Source organism: Anomaloglossus baeobatrachus, chromosome 1 (genome assembly GCF_048569485.1).
Source record: "Anomaloglossus baeobatrachus isolate aAnoBae1 chromosome 1, aAnoBae1.hap1, whole genome shotgun sequence".
Taxonomy (NCBI): Eukaryota; Metazoa; Chordata; class Amphibia; order Anura; family Aromobatidae; genus Anomaloglossus; species Anomaloglossus baeobatrachus.
Window position 1 is genome coordinate 393,857,028 of NC_134353.1, and position 23,037 is coordinate 393,880,064.

Consider the following 23,037-nt stretch of genomic DNA (forward strand, 5'->3'; position numbering starts at 1 on the left):
AAGGGGTTAAAAAGGAAAAATAGTATGTACTTTTGCAGTGTGATCCTGACCATACTGGACTGTTAAAAAGTAGCGAATCTTCCCCATTTTCTGGATTTTTGCTGCTAACCATCTGCAACATTGTACTGTACAATGCAAGGAAATTCTATTTAAAATTCAGAAGCCAATGAAGAAAATCTGCATATTTTTAAATGCACCATGAATTTACAGTCTCTCAAACAGCTGACATGTCCCTTCCCTCAAACACACAGTTAAAACTAGACGTTTACATACACTATCTAAAAAGACACATCTGCATGTTTTTCTCACTATCTGACATGAAATCAGGTAAATGTATGTAAACTATTGACTTTGCAAAAAGTAATAAAAATGCCTTAAAACATTCTCTCTCATTCTGGCATTTGGCAAATATAAATAATTTTGGTTCCTAATTAATTTCATCTGATTTTATGTCAGATAGAAAAACATGCAAGTGTCTTTTTAGTGTATGTAAACTTCTGGTTTCAACTGTAAGTCCAGTAACTCTAAGCTCAAATTGACTATGGTTTATAATTAGAACGCTTAGGCCCTGTGCGCACTTACCGGATTTTGCTGCGGATTTTCTGCGGATTTGCTGCATGTTTCGCTGCAGAAAATGTTCATAACATCTCTGCAGTGAATCACCAGCAAATCCTATGGGGAAAAAAAATCCTGTGCGCACTAGGCAATTTTGACAGCTGCATGTTTTGCTGCGGGAATCCCGCAGCAAAAACAATTGCATGTCAATTCTTTTCCGCACGTCGCTGCGGGATTTCACTCCATTGACTGCAATGTAATCGTGAAATCCCGCAGGGAATAACGCAGGCAGCAAATTCTGTGCGGTTCATTGCGTTTCCTGCATTATTCCCTCCGGTATTTCGCGGTTTACATGCGGTAATGCACATCGCCTGTCTGCGGTTTGCAGGGAAGTGATGTCATTATGACAGGAAGAGGAAGCTGAGCAGAGAGTAAACACACACAGATCAGACACAGACATAGAATACACACATCGCACTCACACACAGACACAGACACACAGAATGCACATAGAAAGCAAACGGAAATATAGAGAGAAAAAAAAAAAACCACGTGGGCTCCGCTGTACATTTACCGTCCAGCCAAGGTAAGCACACAGCGGCGGCCCGGTATTCTCAGGCTGGGGAGGGAGAGGGGCAGGGTTAATGTCCCCCGCCTCCCTCCCACCTCCCGCAGCCGAGAATATCAGCCGCAGCTTCCCCGGGACTGTCGCATGCATTATGCGACAGTCCCGGAGTGTCCCCAGATTTTCTAGATGCCGTGATGCAGTGGCGATCCAGGTAATAAGGAGTTAATGGCAGCGGATCACCGCCACTAAGTCCAGGCTTGATCATGGCAGAGTCTATGAGACAGCTGACATGATCAACCCGTAAGTAAAGTGAAAAAAACACACACACCGAAAAATCCTTTATTTTAAATAAAACACAAAAAAGCCTCGTTCACCCGTTTATTAACCCCTCCCAAAACAAAGCTCCGACGTAATCCACGTCCTCCGATGCTGGCATCCAGAAGCGAGTGACACAGACACAGGCTGAATGCAGCCTCGCAGCGAGCCCGCAGAGGTAACTGCAGAGCATTTCCCACGGCCGGTAATGTGAACTCACATTACCGCTCGGGAGAAATGCAGCGTGTGTTCACAGGGACTTTATCTATCTATTCGCCTGTCTATCCCTCGGCCTGTCTATCCATCTCAGAATGAAATGACTTTTTTTTTTTTTCAATGTGCTTTATTGCATTGAATGCAATAAAGCACATGTACCAACCCGCACGCGGCAAAACCGCGAACAATACCGCGGTAAAACCGCTGCAAACCGCATGCGGTTTTCTGGTGCGGTTTGCCGCGTTTTTTTACCGCGGATGCGGTAATCTTTGAATGCCTGCGGAATTTTCTTGAGCAAATTACATTTTCCAGTGCGCACAGGGCCTTAAAAGGGTGAACAGGAATTCACCTTTAGGAAGATAATCTAGTAAACAACAGCAAATCCACTAAAATAACACTGTATTGCTGCACATATCCTATCCCAAACAAGCCTCATAGTAATGGAGGAAATGTGGCGTTACCCTGCAAAGTTGGGTGTATGTTTATGCATGTAATTGTGTAAAAACTCAAACATAATTTAATTTGTATTTTAATTCAACAGTAACACATTCTTGCCAACCGAAGAAATGCACAAATTAAAAATGGCATTCACTGAATAGAGAGAGTACTACAGCTTTAATGTTATTTTGTATTCTTGCCAGAATTGACCAATCTGTGTTATTCCCTCGATCAATAGGAGAAATACATTCAAAGCAAGCCATTTCACAATTTTGGCTTAGAAAGTATCCAATACCATGACTTCTGAATGTTTTTTTATTAGCACAGAAATAAAATACTGAAATTAGCTCCTGTGAGCATGTGTAAAGGTGGCAAATGGCCTCTACTGAGGTATGCTTTTTTTTGTAACAGAAATCCAACGCTAAAAGGGGTAGTTGTGACAATCTGCAAAGCACTGTCTGTCCTATCAGATGAAGAGACATCTGCACAAACAGTATTTAAAGGGGTTGTCTTCTACTCAGACACACCCCTTCTCAAACACAATATTCCCCCTTATAAAATAAAAACAGCCTGTAATCTGCTGCGGTACAGGCACCATTCCAGGGCCCTTAGCGCAGCGTGTCCTGTCATGTTACGATGTTACGTGAGCACTGCTGCCAATCAGCAGTAGCAAATGGGCTCCGTCACTGTCACTACCTTCAGACGAAACAGACATCCAGAAAAGTGAGAACTGCTGTTGCTCTTTAACTTCCTGTACATGTCTGGCATTTCTGAAAGAAGTGAGAGTGAAGCGGCTTATTAGCTGCCACTGATTGTCTGCAGGAATCCAGGAACATAAAATTACAGGAGACTGCAGAACTGGAATGGAAATGGAGGAAAGTACAGACTGTAATTTTAGAAGGGGTAATTTAGCAATTGAGAAGGGATTCACTATGGATAACCCCTTTAAGTTGATAGCACTTTAATACAGGCACATTGCAAATATGCTTTAAAAAAGGCTGATATAACAATGGATTTGCAGGGACAAACGAGGAAATAAACAATAAATGATCATGCAGACATTAAGACAAACTCATCTAGAACAGTATGGAATACATATTCTGTGTTCTGGAAATATGGACAAATGTTCAGCAGCTTGTATACAGTGTCTTGTAACTTTCTCATCAAATTTTACAGTTTCTCCAACGTTGCACATCGCACCTAACTAATTACGCCTCCAATATGCCTCTGGGTTTACTAATTATTACTTGAGTCAAAGATTTACATTTCTTTACTGTGTTCGAAGCTGATAGTCTATGGGAGAGAAGAAAGGAGAAAAGTCTCAGTACATTAAAAAAAATTGTAAACAATGTATTTTGCAAACACTACTTTTATTAGTTTTTCCAAACCAACATACATACATACAGATTATACTTGAAGCAACAATATATATAAATGAGAGATAGTCTGTGTAGCAAGGTGTACTGCTATCTTCACATGGATAGTTAAATAATAAGACAGATGTTCCAAATAGAAAAACCCTATTCTAAAAGGAAAAAGAAACTGAGAACTAGGATCAAGGAAGGGAAGAAGGGGAGGGTAACATATTGACCCATCAACACCAAGACCTTCAACATTTTAGTGAGATCTCCCCTCTACAGGAGTTCACCTCGAGGTAGTTCTATATGGGTGCTTTTCGCTTTTCCCAATAACAGCTGCTTGATACCACACCGTTAGTTGAAATCAAATTCTAATACCTTCCCTAATATTGTGGTAGCAGGGAAATAAAGCTTTCAAAAAAACTTTCCTCCTTATGTAGACAGGCCTCAGCCCAATCCATTTGATGCAGAAACACCAGTTTATCTAGGAAGATCTTGAAGGGAGGAACTTGGTCATGGATCCACACCTGCAGAATGAACTTAATGCTATCTGCCGCAATAAAATGCAATAATTTACACGCCCCTGAAGAACACGTGTATTTTTCCGGGTCTAAGTATCCAAAGATGGCCCATAGAGGTTCCTCAGGGGCAAAGTTTGTCAAATGTGTGATAGTATATTACCGTATTCTAGCCCAGAAGGGTCTGATAACCGGGCATGACCACAAGCAATGGTATAAATTAGCTTCAGGGGAGCGGCACCTGAAACATTCGAACGTTGCGTATAATCCCATTCGAAATAAGATCTGTGAGCAATTTTCAATCTCATTTCAAGAAAATGAGCTGATGGGAAAAAATTGTGAGACTGAGCTAGAGCTTTCAGGATAGTGTTAAAGGACAAGGCAGGGTCGTCATTCCGCCATTTTGTAAGAGCGAATTGAGATTGCTTATAACTCAGAGCAACATGGATACATTTATAATTAGTGGCTATTTGGCCACATGACGAGTTAGATTTAGCAAACCATCTGAGCAGGTGTGGATTCCACTCTCGTTCAGGAAAAGCTGTCAATACATTTGTTACGTAACTTCCAGCCTGTAGGTAGTGAAACACTGGGAATGTTACAGTAGGATACTTAGATTGTAGCTCCTCTATTGAGTACATACGGCGTTCCTCTAGATGTATCAAGTGTTTGACAGAAGTTATACCCTGAGAATGTCAACGACAGAAGACAGGGTGAGAGTGACCATGTTGAAAATGCAGATTACCAGTGAGTGGGATAAAGAGCGACATTGGAAATGCCATCGTAGTTCCTGCCATGCTCTCCATGTGGAAATCAGAAGAGGGTTTGCTCTCACTTCAAATGACAGCTCGGTGTATGGGAGGTGTAACGCAGCACTCCAAACCATGCCTGTTTATGCGCGGAGTCTTAAAGGGCCATCGACCCACCTTGCCATTCAATGCCGTCGGCCCTTTAAAAGTGTGTGTGTGTGTGTGTGTGTGTGCTTGCTCTGACACAGGCCGCCGCTGCGTGCACACAGAGACAAGGGCCACCAAGGCGCCTACAGGGCACCATCGATCTGACACTGGCCAATGCCAGCGTCAGAATATATCTGAGGGCAGATTTCACCCTTCTTACCAGTTCTGGGGAATGGATCCCGCTCCTGTGCACGCCCTACACTGGACCATCTGCAAATCTCAATCCTCCCCTATTTCAGTGATCTGGGCGACTTATTTTCAATATGGCAACTTTTTTTTTTTTTTTCATGTATATAGAGCAGTTGTAGTATCGCGCATATATATTATAATTAATATATATATATATATATATATATATATATATATATATATATATATATATATATATATATACATATATATATATATACATACATATATACACACACACACACATATACTGTGGTATGTGCATCATATAGATTATACTGTGACTGCTGTATGTACATTACATAGGTGATACTGCGATAGTATCACCTATGTAATGTACATATAGCAGTCGCAGTATCACCTATATAAAGTCCAGAAAATGCAAAGCAATGGCACATCCATCTCAATAAAATCCCAAAAACTTTATTTAATAATCGATAAAAAAGGTTAATCTATAGGATATCACAGAAACGTTACACGTTTTTAGCGGAGACAGTGCCATTAGTCATATGATACTATGCCAGCACTGTCCCTGGCTGCTTAATCCAAAAGAACAAATGTGGGAAAAGTGGTATTGCTGCCTTCAAACTACAACATTATATAACCCCTAAAGTGAATACTGTAAAATAAATAAAACACAATAAAAAAAACTGACTTCAACATTCCACTGTAAAAGAATTGGACTACAATGTGAATAAAAAGTGAAATGAAAAAAAATAAATACCGTATTTTTCGCTTTATAAGATGCACTTTTGTTCCCCCAAATTTTGGGGGAAAGTAGGGAGTACGTCTTATAAGCCGAATATACGGTGGGGGGGGGGTTATATAATATCTATATATATCTATATATATATCTATATATATATATATATCTATATCTATACATATACATACACATATACATACATAATATATATACATACATATACACACACACACTGCAGGGTCCAGGGGGGGCATATATTTATTATAATATATATATTATATATGCACACACACATACATGCATTGCAGGGTCCATGGGAGGTGGGGGCGCTGCTGGGGGCAGGTGAACGCTGTGGGCTGCAGCCTTTGATCTCCTGCTCCCGCTCATATAATATGCACAGCCTCTGTCCATCTCCGCTGGTGCTGAAATCGCACTGCAGTGACGGGCTGGGGGAGCGGTGCATATTATTTGTCTCTACGCCCCCCTGTGATGGCACATGCCCCCCCCCTGTGTTAGATATGGCCCCCATGCTGCTACTCATTCTAAAATAAAAAAAGCTTTACTTACCCCCTCCAGCGTTTCTCCCCGGTGTCCCTGCTTCCACTGTGATCAGGCACGCAGAGATGAGATCACTCTGCTGTGCCGATCACATGACCGGCACCAAGAACCAGGAAGTGGAGGAACAGAAGCACGGAGGGAGACAGGAGGGAGATCAGCGCTGCAGGAGGTAAGGAAAGAGTGTTTTATTTTACTATGGGCAGCAGCCTGGGGGCGATATCTAACACAGGGTGACTTGTGCGATCTATAGGGGCCATGGGCAGCGCCATGGGCAGCACCATGAGGGCGATATCTAACACAGGGGGACTTGTGCGATCTATAGGGGCCATGGGCAGCACAGGGGAACGTGTGCCATCACAAGGGGGCTATATTCAATATAAGGGGGCCATACCCAGATTAAGGGGGGCTAATTTTAGGATGGGGGGCTATGAGGGACATATACCCTATATGATTTGTTAGAGGGACACTGGCATTATAAGATGGACCCCATTTAACATTAAAAAAAAAAAATTCTCTTTTCCTTCACCAAATTTGGGGGTGCGTCTTATAAAGCGAAAAGTACGGTAAATAAAAAACAAAACCACCATCACTGAAAAAGCCATTTTGTCTTGCAAAAATCAAGCCTCCCATACCTCAGGGGGTGGAAAGTTTTTCCCAGATTGCAAAAGTAGCAAAACATAAAACCTATTTAAATATGGAATCACTGTAATCATACCGATCCAAACACTTTTTTCATCACTTTTATGGCCTCAAATGCATAAAAAAAATAAATAAATAAAAATTAAACCATTCTGGAACTGCTGCTGATTTGTTCATTCTGCCTCCCAAAAATCGGAATAAGGCTCAGTTCACATTTATCCTGTGCTCTATGCAAAGTAGTTGGGTTGACATTTTTCTAAATTTCCAAAAAAAATGAAAATTTTTGGCACTCACCGTAATATCTTTCTCATAGTCTTGGGGGACCATGGGTTAGCCTGTTGCCACTAATAATACAACTTAAAAAGAAATCTGTTTTGCTAATTCATCTGAGAGTATCATAATGTAAAAAGAGAGACCCTGACTGCAGCCATATGTTGCCTAATTTACTGGGTACAGCAGTTGTGACAGAATATTTAGATGCAGCATGTAGCAAAGCTCACAAAGCGGAGACGCCCACACCAGAGCTTTCTGTCTACATTGTCTATTGACAGTAAGCTGCTTATCAGAGGAGGGGGCCTGGTCAGACCACTTGTAAAATAGTCGAGGCAGTGATAAAACCTTCATTGTATGGAAAAAAACAGCCCAGTAAGAGACACATTCCTGAATTCAGTGACTTTTTCCCTACAACATGCTGTCCTCAGATCACATAGAAAAAACCTGATGACAGATTCCCTTTAAACAAAAAAAGTTGGCTCCTCCCCAGCAGACTCTCTCAACTGTTAGCACATAAGCCACAGTAACTAAACAATTAATAAATTAATGAAAAGCAACCCTGACAGAAAAAAAAAGCAAAAACAAAAAAACAACTTAAATGCATGCCTAATCAGCCAACCAAGGGGGATGCTGTATCCCCAGTGAAGACAGAGAAAAATGTTATGGCGAGTCCCAAAAATCTTCATTTTCTGGTTGTTTCATTGTGGGACACAGGAACTATGGGATGTCCTACAGCAGTCTCTGGGGTGGGAAAACAAACACCAGTGCTGCAGAAGGAAGAATAGCCTGAGCAACTGCCATTTGTAGCACCCTTCAGCTAAAGCTGCTTTGACACTACGTTTTTTTAACATCCGTCATGAACGTTTTTTTTAACGCAAAAACGGATCCAGTGCAAATGCGTTTTCATTTCAATGCATTTGCAATGGACTCGCGTCAACATGTGTTCACCTGCGTTTGCGTGAGTTATAGTAAGGATCCAGCGACTTGCAGTTTTTTATCTTTTTTCAAAAACGCTACTTGTAGCGTTTTTCAGCTGCATCCAAATACTGCAAATTGCTGGATCCTGACTATACTGCACGCAAACGCATGTGAACGCTGGCATGCTGAGACAGGATCCTGCTTGCTCTACTGAGCATGCATAGAAACCAGCCTCGCGTGATCAGTCCCTCTCTCAACCTCCCTCCCGAGAGCTGCAGACACTCGTAACCAAGGTAAACATCGGGTAACCGCGGTCTTAGTTACCCGATGTTTATCTTGGTTACGTGTGCAGGCAGCCGGCTCCTAGCAGCTGCAGACGCTCGTAACCAATGTAAATATCGGGTAACCGCGGTCTTAGTTACCTGATGTTTACGTTGGTTACGTGTGCAGGCAGCCAGCTCCTAGCAGCTGCAGACGCTCGTAACCAATATAAATATCGGGTATCCAAGCAAGTTACCCGATGTTTACCTTGGTTACGAGCCTCCACAGCTGTTAGATGTCAGCTCCCAGTCTTTCACGATCAGTTCCCCTCACTCCCGATCACATTACTCCAATGCCCGCCCATAAACTTAAAGTGACAGGATCCTGCAAAATAACACATGCGTTTTTTTGCTGTAAAAGCAGGATCCGCTTTTGCAGCAAAAAAAAGTTCATGACGCATGTTAAAAAAACGTTGTGTGGGTTGTCCCTTATCCCCCCTCTTATTTGTTCTCGTGATGGAGCATTTGGCTTTGGCCATTAGACAGAACCCAGATATAAAAGGGATAGAGGTGGGAGAGCATCATTGTAAAGCGGCCTTATATGCAGATGACCTCCTCCTATACATTACACAGCCCCACATATCCTTTCCCTCCTTGGTTAAGGAAATTGAGAACTTCGGACATATAAGCAACTTTAAAGTTAACTATAATAAATCAGAAGCCTTGAATTTCACTCTGCCGGGGAGGGAAGTAGATCATATTGCATCCAACTTTCCTTTTAGATGGCAGACATCTGCCCTGACTTATCTGGGGGTGACGGTACCACGGGACAGTACCAAGATTTTTCACCTCAATTACCTCCCTTTGTTGGAACGCACTATGAGAGATCTTAAACAAATCGATAGACAGAAACTGTCCTGGTTTGGACGTATTAATGTCATCAAGATGGATGTTCTCCCTCGTTTTCTATATATCTTTCAAACGGCCCCTATAGCACTACCATCATTTTTCTTCACCAGAATACAGTCAATTATTAACAAATTTGTGTGGGGAGGGAGGAGCTCTCGGGTGGGGAGGAGAGTCTTGAGTAGAGGTAAGGGAGAGGGGGGGACAGGGTTGCCAGACTTTAAAAAGTACCACAAGGCGTCTCTTCTGCTGAGACTAATGGATTGGCAATTTAATAGGAGCACTAAACAATGGGTGAGTCTGGAGCAGGTTTGGTCCGAAACGCCTCTGTGGTTCCTCCTGTGGATCACACTGCTGCGGAGGGGACGGATAGATGGAGAGGCGGAGTTTCTCAGGGCATCCCTGAGGGTCTGGGACGATGAGTGCAGGCGGGGATCTCTCTCAAGGGGTCCTGGTCCACTCTCACCGCTTTTCTCTAACCTGGAGTTCCCCCCAGGGATGGGAGTCGAGCGTTTCTTAGGATGGAGGAGGGGTGAGGACACACGGATAGCCCAGACTTTGCACGGTTTGGAAGTACCCCCCTTTTTGGCCCTTTTGCTCCCAGAGGGTCGGCATCCAACGGCTTGGCTGGAATACCTTCAACTTAGGTCCTTCTTGATGGTTGACAACAGACTTGGGCTTTTTGCGGCTCAGCCCACAAAATTTGAACAATTGCTTTTGCGGGAGGATTCTCCCGGGCATCTCTTGTCTCTGGTTTACTCCTTCCTGATTACAGAGGCGAACATGGGAGACCTTAAATATATCGAGAAGTGGAATAGAGATTTGGGGACATTCATTCCTGAGGAGGACTGGAAAAAGTCCTTTATCCTCACTCATAAATTTTCCATCGCCTGTGCAGCACAGGAAAAAAATTATAAGATTCTGACCCGTTGGTACAGGTGCCCGGATACTCTACACGCAATATTTCCCGGGGTCTCAGATAGCTGCTGGAGGTGCGGAAGGGGAAGGGGGACAATGCTGCATATCTGGTGGGACTGCCCATTGATACAAACTTTCTGGAGGTCCGTGTTCAAAGCATACGCTGTGATTTGCGGAGAGCAGTTGGTGGGTTCTCCTCAGATGGCGCGGCTTTCAATTCTCCCGGGATCGCTTAAATCACAGAAAGCGGGCCTTCTGAGATACTGTCTTATGGCGGCACGCATGGTGATCCCGAGATACTGGAAATCGACTGGGGTGCCATCTGTGAGGGAGTGGTTTGCGGAGATGGCCATCATCCACAGGATGGAGTCCCTAACGGCAGAAACCAATGACTCAGTGGATAAATTTCTTAGGATCTGGACCCCCGGACCCTGGCTCTTGATTCTCTACCATTTCAGAACCTTATTGGTAACGTATGACGCATTTTACGTTAGTCCAATGTAGCGGCCCGAGTACTGGGGAAGTAATCCCTACCATGTCTTCCCTCCCTCTCTTTCTGTTGCTCTTCTCTCCCCCTTTTCCTCCTCTTCTTTTCCTTATCTTTCCTCCTTGCTACTTTCCTTTCTCTCTAGTTCTCGTTAAATCTTTAAATTTTTTCCTTTTCTTTTTTGTTTTCGGCAGTAGCCTCACCTTGTTTGAGGTGTAGTTCTCAATTGGAAGGAGATTGTCTGTATTATAAAAGGTGGTTACATGTCATATGCGTGCCTTATGATAGTAAGAGAAGAGGTGTTAGTTAGGATGTGGCTTATACTCTTCTCTGTAAGTTGACATGAAGTAATCACGTATTTGAATCTTCTTATTTTTTTTTCTTCCTGTAAATTCTCTTGTTTACTTTAATAAAGAAAGATTAAACATAAAAAAACGTAGTGTGGAAGCAGCCTAAGACTTGAATCCCCAGACACAAAAAGGTAAGAGCTCCACAAAGATAGACAGAAAGCTAAGTACTGGCCCTATAGAATAGAAATACAGACACCTGTGGGCACAAGAACCAGGATAGTTTAATGCCGTGGGGAAATAAAGCCATGCCCTTGCAGGGCCGCCCTAGCTTAGTCACACCTCACACGATGGCCAATTTAAGTCAGAGAACAATGGTAGTCCTAGAGGCGGTCTGACCTCTGCCAGAGCATACTGACATGATCCACAAGGCGTCCAAACTGAGCATTGAGAGGCAGGTAGAGCTGCACAGCTCTGATTACATCAGATTGTGTGAAAACGTCTCAGACAGATGGAGAAGAGGCAAAGTACCTAAAGAAAGTAAAGTTATCTCTTCATTAAACTGAAAGACTGATAATCCCGCTAAGGCGAAAGGAGGGAGCCGAACGCCAGAACAATCTCTCCAGTAGGAGAGAGACAGGCGAAATCCTCCTTTGCAGCCTCGCCTGATGGAAGAGATTGCTAGACCGGAGAAAAGCACTATAAAGCTGTAATGGAGAGATATCTCTGATGGGTGTGAAGGAAAGAGACTAAAGGGCATCCAGGACCCAAGTGAGGTCATCTAGTGCCAGGAAGCTAACCTATCCTACCAAGGGTAAGACTGGGCTGAAACTCAAGTCAAAACAAATTGTTTGCAGCACCTCAGGTGAAGTCCTTCACAAGGATAGGGGACGCAAGTCAAAATCCAAGGGCTCCTCTTAGTTACCATATCACAGAAGAGAAATGGACAGTGTCCCAGGGGTCTTCTCCATATTACTTTATTCCATCAAAATACTGAAGACAGCGGTCTGGTGGAGCCAATGGGACCAAAGGATTTGTAAAAAAATTATCCAAACCTTTTATTAGAGATCCCTTATATGCCCCAATGCGTTTCGACAATCAGTATGTTGTGTTCCTCAGGTGATATTAGAGAACCTTACAAACATTAACATATATAATATATAATAAAATCCTAACAGAGCTAGTGGGTGTGTCATTGACTAATTACAATTTAATTAGAGAGTTAACCCTATAGATCCTAGACCATATTAAAACCAGAATTATAAAATGTGTAAAAACCCAACATTAAATTAAAATAAAATTATATTATATAAGAATTAGAACAAATTAATATCACACATCAATGAGCATGTGCATCCCTCCATTTCCTATAGAATATATATATGGGGCATATATGTGCATTATAATTTTGAACCATAAAAACAGAACAACAACTATTAAAAATAATATTTCTATAACAACAACCCCGACCAAACAAAAAAAAAAAAAAAAAAAAAAAGAAGGAGAGAGAAAGAGACAGAGAGAGACAGACAGAGAGACAGACAGAGAGACAGACAGAGAGACAGACAGAGAGACAGACAGAGAGACAGACAGAGAGACACAGAGAGACACAGAGAGACACAGAGAGACAGACAGACAGACAGACAGACAGACAGACAGAGAGTGTGTGTGTATATATATATATATATATATATATATATATATATATATATATATATATATATATATATATATATATTAAAATATATACACACAAATATGTATGTGTGTATATATTTTATTATATATAATATAACATACACGAAAAGAAATAAAGAAATTCAATCAAAAAAATTCAAATTCTAAAAGCAAAAAAAAAAAAAAATACAAAGAAAGAATAAAAAACCCCTATTAAGAGTTCATACTTATATAACAGTATCACCGAATGGAGTGCTCTTACTTGTCCCTACCCCCCTCATCATTGAAGGTGCACTTTTAAAAATGCACCTTTGATGAGGAAGGGAGTAGGGACAAGTAAGAGCACTCCATTCGGTGATACGGTTATATAAGATATAACAGTAATATAATATATGTGTATGTGTTTTATTTTAATGTGTTTTTACACATAATTCTAGTTTTAATATTGTCTAGGATCTATAGGCTTAACTGTAAAAAATTGTAATTAGTCAATGACACACCCACTAGCTCTGTAAGGATTTTATTATATATTATATATGTTCATGTCCCTTTTCTTTATTAGCGCTCCACCAGACTGACTTCTTTTGTTTCTTGTATACATTCCCCTTGTTGGGAAGCTCGGCAGGAGCTGCTTAGAGGAAGGAGATCGCTTAGTTGATTTGGAAATCCCTCTGCTGGATACCGGGTGTAACAACACGGACACCACAGGATCTCTGGTGACGCAGCCCTGTGTGTGATCACATGATTCTGGATGATCGTTTTCCAGCAGCAGAGCTTGAGAGAAGACGGCAGAAATCTCTCCACGTTAATCATCCCAACACTGGGGTTGTGTGGGGACGCACAGCCCGTTAAGGTGAGCAGCGGATTAATCCTTTAGCATCAGTTGCCTCATTGGTGCTCCCTTTTTGCTTTTTCATACAAATCATTTTTCAAACATCCTTTTATTTTCAATAGTTTTAGTCACATATTAACTTTTGAAGTAACTTTGAGGGGCATATGTATTAGCAAACACTCAAAAGTGACTTCTTTTAACAAACATTCAATTTTAGTGCCCAATATGTTGTTCCCAGCTGGCGCCAGTAAAGCCACACACCCATTTTCCTATTACTGAACAATTACAGCCGGTACTCTCCAGCGCTTCGTGGGTTAAACAGAGTGCACAATTACACCAGGTTATTCTGGATCCTACAATAGGAAAAAGAAAAAAGATTAACGCCCAACAAGGCCAAAAAGAAAGGTCTGAGACTGAGGCCTCAGTTGCCTCCAATTGACACTAGAAAAAAAACTGAGGAGCCTGGTGCTGGCAGGCGACATAGTCTGCTGGGGAGGAGCCAATTTTAATTGTAATAATAATAGTTTCAGCCTCCAGGTGGCAGAAGACTATCCTACGGTTACTGTGTCCGTCAATTAAAGGGAATCTATCAGCAGGGTTTTGCCACCTAATCTGAGAGAAGCATAATGTAGGGGCAGAGATCCTGATTCCTGCGATGTGTCACTTACTGAGCTGCTTAGTGTAGTTTTGATAATCTACTGCTGATTAAAGTTATTTTATCATTAGAGGAAAACTTGGCCTGCTGCCAGGTAGTCCAGCATATTTATGAGCTCTGTATAACTGCTAGATCTGCAGCACAGAAAACTTTGATTTTATCAAAACTACAGCAAACAGCTCAGTGACACATCGCTGGAATCAAGGTCTCTGTCTCTACATTATGCTGCTCTCAGATACAATAACAAAAATATTTTGACAGATTCCCTTTAAACAAAAGATGCAGAGAGGTAAACCTTAGGCCTCATTCATACAACCATGAATCAGAAAGAAGGGAATTTTGTTTACTTACCGTAAATTCCTTTTCTTCTAGCTCCAATTGGGAGACCCAGACAATTGAGGTGTATAGCTTCTGCCTCCGGAGGCCACACAAAGTATTACACTTAAAAGTGTAAAGCCCCTCCCCTTCTGCCTATACACCCCCCGTGCCTCACGGGCTCCTCACTTTTGGTGCAAAAGCAAGAAGGAGGAAAAGTTATAAATTGGTTTAAAGTAAATTCGATCCGAAGAAATTTCGGAGAAATGAAACCATTCAACATGAACAACATGTGTACACAAAGAACAACAGCCCGAAGGGAACAGGGGCGGGTGCTGGGTCTCCCAATTGGAGCTAGAAGAAAAGGAATTTACGGTAAGTAAACAAAATTCCCTTCTTCTTTGTCGCTCCATTGGGAGACCCAGACAATTGGGACGTCCAAAAGCAGTCCCTGGGTGGGTAAAGTAAAACCTCGTAATAGAGCCGTAAAAACGGCCCCTTCCTACAGGTGGGCAACCGCCGCCTGAAGGACTCGCCTACCTAGGCTGGCATCTGCCGAAGCATAGGTATGCACCTGATAGTGTTTCGTGAAAGTGTGCAGGCTCGACCAGGTAGCTGCCTGACACACCTGCTGAGCCGTAGCCTGGTGCCGCAAAGCCCAGGACGCACCCACGGCTCTGGTAGAATGGGCCCTCAGCCCTGAGGGAACCGGAAGCCCAGAAGATCGGTAAGCTTCGAGAATTGGTTCCTTGATCCACCGAGCCAGGGTTGATTTGGAAGCCTGTGACCCTTTACGCTGGCCAGCGACAAGGACAAAGAGTGCATCCGAGCGGCGCAGGGGCGCCGTACGAGAAATGTAGAGTCTGAGTGCTCTCACCAGATCTAACAAGTGCAAATCCCTTTCACATTGGTGAACTGGATGAGGACAAAAAGAGGGTAAGGAGATATCCTGATTGAGATGAAAGGGGGATACCACCTTAGGGAGAAATTCCGGAACCGGACGCAGAACCACCTTGTCCTGGTGAAACACCAGGAAAGGGGCTTTGCATGACAGCGCTGCTAGCTCAGACACTCTCCGAAGTGATGTGACTGCTACTAGGAAGGCCACTTTCTGCGAAAGGCGTGAGAGAGAAATGTCCCTCATTGGCTCGAAAGGTGGTTTCTGAAGAGCCATCAGCACCCTGTTCAGATCCCAGGGTTCTAACGGCCGCTTGTAAGGAGGGACTATGTGACAAACCCCCTGCAGGAACGTGCGTACCTGTGGAAGTCTGGCTAGGCGCTTCTGAAAGAACACAGAGAGCGCTGAGACTTGTCCCTTAAGGGAGCCGAGCGACAAACCTTTTTCCAATCCGGATTGAAGGAAGGAAAGAAAAGTGGGCAAGGCAAATGGCCAGGGAGAAAAACCCTGATCAGAGCACCAAGATAAGAATATCCTCCACGTCCTGTGGTAGATCTTGGCGGACGTTGGTTTCCTAGCCTGTCTCATAGTGGCAATGACCTCTTGAGATAACCCTGAAGACGCTAGGATCCAGGACTCAATGGCCACACAGTCAGGTTGAGGGCCGCAGAATTCAGATGGAAAAACGGTCCTTGAGACAGCAAGTCTGGTCGGTCTGGTAGTGCCCACGGTTGGCCCACCGTGAGATGCCACAGATCCGGGTACCACGACCTCCTCGGCCAGTCTGGAGCGACGAGGATGGCGCGGCGGCAGTCGGACCTGATCTTGCGTAACACTCTGGGCAACAGTGCCAGAGGAGGAAACACATAAGGGAGTTGAAACTGCGACCAATCCTGAACTAAGGCGTCTGCCGCCAGAGCTCTGTGATCTTGAGACCGTGCCATGAATGTCGGGACCTTGTTGTTGTGCCGGGACGCCATTAGGTCGACGTCCGGCATCCCCCAGCGGCAACAGATCTCCTGAAACACTTCCGGGTGAAGGGACCATTCCCCTGCGTCCATGCCCTGGCGACTGAGAAAGTCTGCTTCCCAGTTTTCTACGCCCGGGATGTGAACTGCGGATATGGTGGAGGCTGTGGCTTCCACCCATAGCAGAATCCGACGGACTTCCTGGAAGGCTTGCCGACTGCGTGTTCCGCCTTGGTGGTTGATGTATGCCACCGCTGTGGAGTTGTCCGACTGAATTCGGATCTGCTTGCCTTCCAGCCACGGCTGGAACGCCTTTAGGGCAAGATACACTGCCCTTATCTCCAGAACATTGATCTGAAGGGAGGACTCTGGCTGAGTCCAAGTACCCTGAGCCCTGTGGTGGAGAAAGACCGCTCCCCACCCTGACAGGCTCGCGTCCGTCGTGACCACAGCCCAGGATGGGGTCAGGAAGGATTTCCCCTTCGACAGAGAAGTGGGAAGAAGCCACCACTGAAGGGAAGCCTTGGCTGCCCGAGAAAGGGAGACGTTCCTGTCGAGGGACGTCGACTTCCTGTCCCATTTGCGGAGAATGTCCCATTGAAGTGGACGCAGATGAAACTGCGCAAAAGGAACTGCCTCCATTGCTGCTACCATCTTCCCTAGGAAGTGCATGAGGCGCCTCAAGGGGTGTGACTGGCCTTGAAGGAGAGATTGCACCCCTGTCTGTAGTGAACGCTGTTTGTCCAGCGGAAGCTTCACTATCGCTGAGAGAGTATGAAACTCCATGCCAAGATATGTCAGTGATTGGGCCGGTGTCAGATTTGACTTTGGAAAATTGATGATCCACCCGAATCTCTGGAGAGTCCCCAGAGCAATGTCCAGGCTGTGTTGGCATGCCACTCGAGAGGGTGCCTTGACAAGCAGATCGTCTAAGTAAGGGATCACCGAGTGTCCCTAAGAGTGCAGAACTGCTACTACTGTTGCCATGACCTTGGTGAAGACCCGTGGGGCTGTCGCCAGGCCGAAAGGCAGTGCTACGAACTGAAGGTGTTCGTCCCCTATGGCGAAACGCAGGAAGCGCTGATGCTCTGGAGCAATCGGTACGTGGAGATAAGCATCTTTGATGTCGATTGATGCTAGGAAATCTCCTTGGGACATTGAGGCGATGACGGAGCGGAGCGATTCCATCCGGAACCGCCTGGTTTTTACGTGTTTGTTGAGCAGTTTTAGGTCCAGAACAGGACGGAAGGATCCGTCCTTTTTCGGCACCACGAACAAGTTGGAGTAAAAACCGTGACCCTGTTGCTGAAAAGGAACAGGGATCACCACTCCTTCTGCCTTCAGAGTGCACACCGCCTGAAGAAGAGCATCGGCTCGCTCGGGGGGCGGAGATGTTCTGAAGAATCGAGTCGGAGGACGAGAGCTGAACTCTATCCTGTAACCGTGAGATAGAATGTCTCTCACCCAACGGTCTTTTACCTGTGGCAGCCAGGCGTCGCAAAAGCGGGAGAGCCTGCCACCGACCGAGGATGCGGTGTGAAGAGGCCGAAAGTCATGAGGAGGCCCCTTTGGGAGCGGTTCCTCCGGCGGTCTTTTTTGGACGTGACTTAGACCGCCATGAATCGGAGTTCCTCTGATCCTTCTGAGGCCTTTTGGACGAGGAGAATTGAGACCTGCCCGCGGACCGAAAGGACCGAAAGCTCGATTGTACCTTCCGTGGTTGAGGTCTGTTTGGTTTGGACTGGGGTAAGGAAGAGTCCTTTCCCTTGGATTGTTTAATGATTTCATCCAATCGCTCACCAAACAGGCGGTCGCCAGAAAATGGCAAACCGGTTAAGAACTTTTTGGAAGCAGAGTCTGCCTTCCATTCACGTAGCCACATGGCCCTGCGGACTGCCACCGAATTGGCGGATGCTACCGCCGTACGGCTCGCAGAGTCCAGGACAGCATTAATGGCGTAGGACACAAACGCCGACGCCTGAGAGGTTAAGGACACCACTTGCGGAGCAGACGTACGTGTGACTGCATTAATCTGCGCATGACAAGCTGAGATAGCTTGGAGTGCCCATACGGCTGCGAATGCTGGAGCAAAAGACGCGCCGATAGCTTCATAGATGGATTTCAACCAGAGCTCCATCTGTCTGTCAGTGGCATCTTTGAGTGAAGCCCCATCTTCCACTGCAACTATGGATCTAGCCGCCAGTCTGGAGACTGGAGGATCCACCTTGGGACACTGAGCCCAACCCTTGACAACGTCAGGGGGGAAGGGATAACGTGTATCCTTAAGGCGCTTGGAAAAAACGCTTATCTGGACAAGCTCGGTGTTTCTGGACTGCCTCTCTGAAGTCAGAGTGATCCAGAAACGTACTCAATGTACGCTTGGGAAACCTGAAACGGAACTTCTCCTGCTGAGAAGCTGACTCCTCAATTGGAGGAGCTGGGGGAGAAATATCCAACACCTGATTGATGGTCGCTATAAGGTCATTCACTATGGCGTCTCCTTCTGGTGTATCTAGGTTGAGAGCGGCTTCAGGATCAGAATCCTGATCTGCCACCTCCGCTTCATCCTCTAGAGAATCCTCCTGCTGAGACCCTGAGCAGTGTGATGAAGTCGAGGGAATTTCCCAGCGAGCTCGCTTAGGCGACCTGGGACTGCGGTCCGTGTCAGAGACCTCACCCTGGGACCTATGGGTCACCCCAGGAACACTTTGCTGCTCCAACTGAGGGGGGCCTGGGGTCAATGATTCAACATTGCCCGGGGCCTGAGTCACCGGTCTGGACTGTAAGGCTTCTAGTATCTTAGCAGACCATTTATCCATACTCGCAGACAGTTTGTCAGCAAATACTGCAAACTCCGTCCCTGTCACCTGGACAGTGGTAGCAGGTGGTTCCACCTGGGCCACCAGTAACAGAGGCTCCGGCTGAGTAAGTGCCACAGGGGCCGAGCATTGCACACAATGAGGATCGGTGGAACCTGCCGGTAGTATAGCCGCACATGAGGTACAGGTTGCAAAGTAAGCCTGTGCTTTGGCACCCTTGCTTTTTGCGGACGACATGCTGTTGTCTCCTCTGAGTACAATCCAGGAGGGTATATAGCCAAAAATCAACAGTGCGACCGTACAGTGTAAATGTATAGCATATAAGCATATATATATATATATGTACACTTTGGCACTCAGTGGGGCCAGCACCACAGGTGCTGCTTACCGACCGCTCAAAGCGGTTGTGTGATCACCAGATTCCCTGCCTGGGCCTCCCAGAGCCGTGTTGTCTCTCCTCTCCAGCGTCAGAAGTGCTGACAGGAATGGCTGCCGACGTTCTGTGGGGAGGAGGGGGCCGTGGGCGTGCCCTAGAAAGTGCGGGAATCTGATGCCCCACTGTGCTGAGTGAGGGGGGAGGAGGATACAAAGTATGCTCCAGCCCTCTGCGCTGACGTCCTGTGCAGCGTCCCTCCCTTCCCCTGACTGGCAGGCCTGGGGGCGGGAATATGCGATACTAGGCCGCAAAAGCCGGGGACTAAAGTTATAAGCGCGGCCGGCAAATAAGCGCGGTCGGCGCGGTAGTCCCCGGCGCACTAACACACCCAGCAGTGCTGCAGTGTGTATGACACAAGCGCTCCATGCGCTGTCCCCAAGGGGACACAGAGTACCTCACAGTAGCAGGGCCTTGTCCCTGACGATACCCGGCTCCTGTCCAGCAGATTCCCCAGGGGCTGCGGAGGGAGCACGGTCCCAGTGCCTGGAGACCGATTAGGATCCCACTTCACCCAGAGCCCATTAAGGGATGGGGAAGGAAAACAGCATGTGGCTCCTGCCTATGTGCCCGCAATGGGTACCTCAACCTTAACAGCACCGCCGACCAGAGTGGGGTGAGAAGGGAGCATGCCGGGGGCCCTGTTATGGGCCCTCTTTTCTTCCATCCGACATAGTCAGCAGCTGCTGCTGACTAAGATGTGGAGCTATGCGTGGATGTCAGCCTCCTTCGCACAAAGCATAAAAACTGAGGAGCCCGTGAGGCACGGGGGGTGTATAGGCAGAAGGGGAGGGGCTTTACACTTTTAAGTGTAATACTTTGTGTGGCCTCCGGAGGCAGAAGCTATACACCCCAATTGTCTGGGTCTCCCAATGGAGCGAATAAGAAATCCACATGTACACTAGCAGTAAGAGACCTATTCAGACCCTAGCTTTTGTATTGAAGCATTTACTGTGCGTATGCAAAGGGGATTGAGAAGGAGGTGTTAACAGTCATTGTAATTTTTCCTCTAATGATAAGAAGTCAGCTCCAAACTCTTCCTGAAAGGGCAGGAGGAATGAGTCTAAAATAGCCCGAGTGGCCAGTGTGAAAATTGGAAGATTACCATTTTTTTTTTTTTTTTTTTTTAATACAGATTATGATAGGGAAAAAACAGTCAAACTTTAAAAAAAGAGAAAACACAAAACCATGATTTTAATCACTTGATGACCAAGGACGTAGCTGCATGTCCTTGGCCGTGTCTGTCCATTTAATGCAGGCTCGCAAGGACCGCATTATTCTCCGCACATGTCTAATCTGATCAGCAGACATGTACAGCTAACAGGCGTGTGTGGATCTTGGATCCACCACTACCCGCCTGTTCACCCCTTAGATCGCACTGTCAAACTCTGTTCACGCTGAACCCTGCCACCATCGGCGGCCCCATGAGGCAATCACAGGACACCAGATGATGACCCCTGTCGCTGCCATGACCTGTTTCCTGTGACTGCTGGCAGAATGCCGTCACTCACAATAACACAGCATTTCTCCTGATCAGAGATGCTGACGCATAGCTCTGATCAGGAGTGATTAGTGTGTAGCCATAAAGTCCCTAGTTAAATCAATAAAATGTAAATAAAAAAACAAGTTTTAAGAAATATGAAAAAAAAAAAAAATATTTTTTAAAAAAGTTCAAATCACCCTTCCATTTGCCCCATTGAAAAATAAACAAAAAAATGCAGATCCAGTATTTGGTATTGCTGTTTTCAGAAAAGCCCGATTTATCAAAGAATAAAATCAATTAACATTATCTGTACATGGCGCAGCGAGAAAAAAAAAAAGATCAAAACGCCAGAATTACGTTTTTTTAGTCACCGCAACATTGAAATAAAATGCAGCAACAGGTGATCAAAACATTGCATTTACCCAAAAATAGTATAATTAAAACTGCCAGCTCAAGACACAACAAATAAGTCATTACTGAGCCCCAAATCCCAAAAAATGAGAATGCTACGGGTCTTAGAAAATGGCAACTAAAGAACAATTTTTTAGAAAATCGCCTGGGGGTGAAGGGGTTAAAAAAAAAAAAAAATGACTTATGACACATTCCCTTTAAGTATTGGTGCGTTAAAGCCTTCTACAGCAATCAACTTTTCAATTATCTTTACAAATTAATTTACTACAATCCCGGAGGAAACGTTATTGGCTTTCTGGTAACACTACTCATACCTCCATTTTGGGTGATGTATCGCACCCAAGGCAATGCCTGGTATCCACTCTTCTCTATTATTTTCAGGTAGCGGACCTGTGGAAGAATGTAAAACTTCTATCACTTCCTATGTTAAATGAATAAATATATATGAAAAACAAAAGACAAATACAACAACTTGCATACAAAGTCACAATTGCAAAAAGAACAATTTTGTCTATCGCCTTTCTATAAATGTTAATAGCACAAATCAACTACATTACTCTAGTAAGGAAGCTCATGCTCTGAGCTTCTTGTCTTCTCGTATATAACCAAATATTCAGGAGCTGCTGCTAAGTTTTTGGCTTTACCCAGTAAGAAACGAGATGACGGGATGATGAAAGTTTACATTTAGGGGGGGGCGGAGCTGGACATGGCCGAGTGAGGAAGCTGCTTGTTAGAGCTCCTCTAAATATCCATCCAAAGGGCCGGTTTACTATATATATAATGGGCAAATCCACCAAGAAAAACAAGCCCAACACCTCAGGGCAACTTCCTGCATCTCAGGGCACAATCGGGGTGTACCTCACCCGTTCCCGGGAGCCTGGGACTGCCTCTCAGCCTGGGAGAGAACTACAGCCTGAAGGGGCCCCTGCACCGGTGTCCGCTGGGGCGATGGGCCCGAAGACCCAGAGAAGGGGTGAGGCGGCAGGGTCCCTACATGACAAGGATGGACCCTCCAAAGAACACCCGGGGACGGCGGGAATCAGTGGACCCCCTGCGGTGGAGGAAGCGGCAGCATCTGTGGCGCCATTCCAAGATGGCGGCCGCGCCATGGAGACGCCATCCAGCAGACCGGGAAGGGAAGATGGGTCGACCGCAGCAGGCGTCCTACCTGCCTCACGCCCCGCGACATCTCTGCTGGAGCCGGGTAATCCGGATGACTCACCGGCGGCCGGCATCAGGGGAGCGGAGAGTAATGCGGCGTGCGTGCATGAAGTGCACGTGTGCTCGGGCCCAGAAGATGCATCACCGTGGCAGGCGCAGGCGCTGCACAGGGAAGTCGCGCTGCAGGCACTGCTGCCCCTGTCTGCATACACTGGCCCGGCAGCCAGAGGAAAGGAGGGAGCAGCGATATGCCCAGAAGGACTGCTGGGAGAAAGGACCCAGGTACGGGGACCGCGGGAGGGCCTGGGGAGCGGGACTCC

At 45.5% G+C, this 23,037-nt stretch overlaps 1 protein-coding gene across 1 annotated transcript in view; it reads right to left on the reverse strand.

Annotated features, from left to right (window-relative positions):
* Positions 1–2,165: 2,165 nt before the first annotated feature.
* The window catches only part of LOC142315639 (AP-1 complex subunit mu-1), a 127,987-nt gene continuing 107,115 nt past the window's right edge, over positions 2,166–23,037 (reverse strand). Inside the window, exons 11-12 of the mRNA XM_075352562.1 lie at positions 21,871–21,946; positions 2,166–3,385 (exon numbers count right to left, since the gene is read on the reverse strand). Of these exons, the coding sequence (XP_075208677.1) occupies positions 3,363–3,385; positions 21,871–21,946 (99 nt within the window). The 3' untranslated portion in view covers positions 2,166–3,362. The remainder of the gene's footprint in view (positions 3,386–21,870; positions 21,947–23,037) is intronic.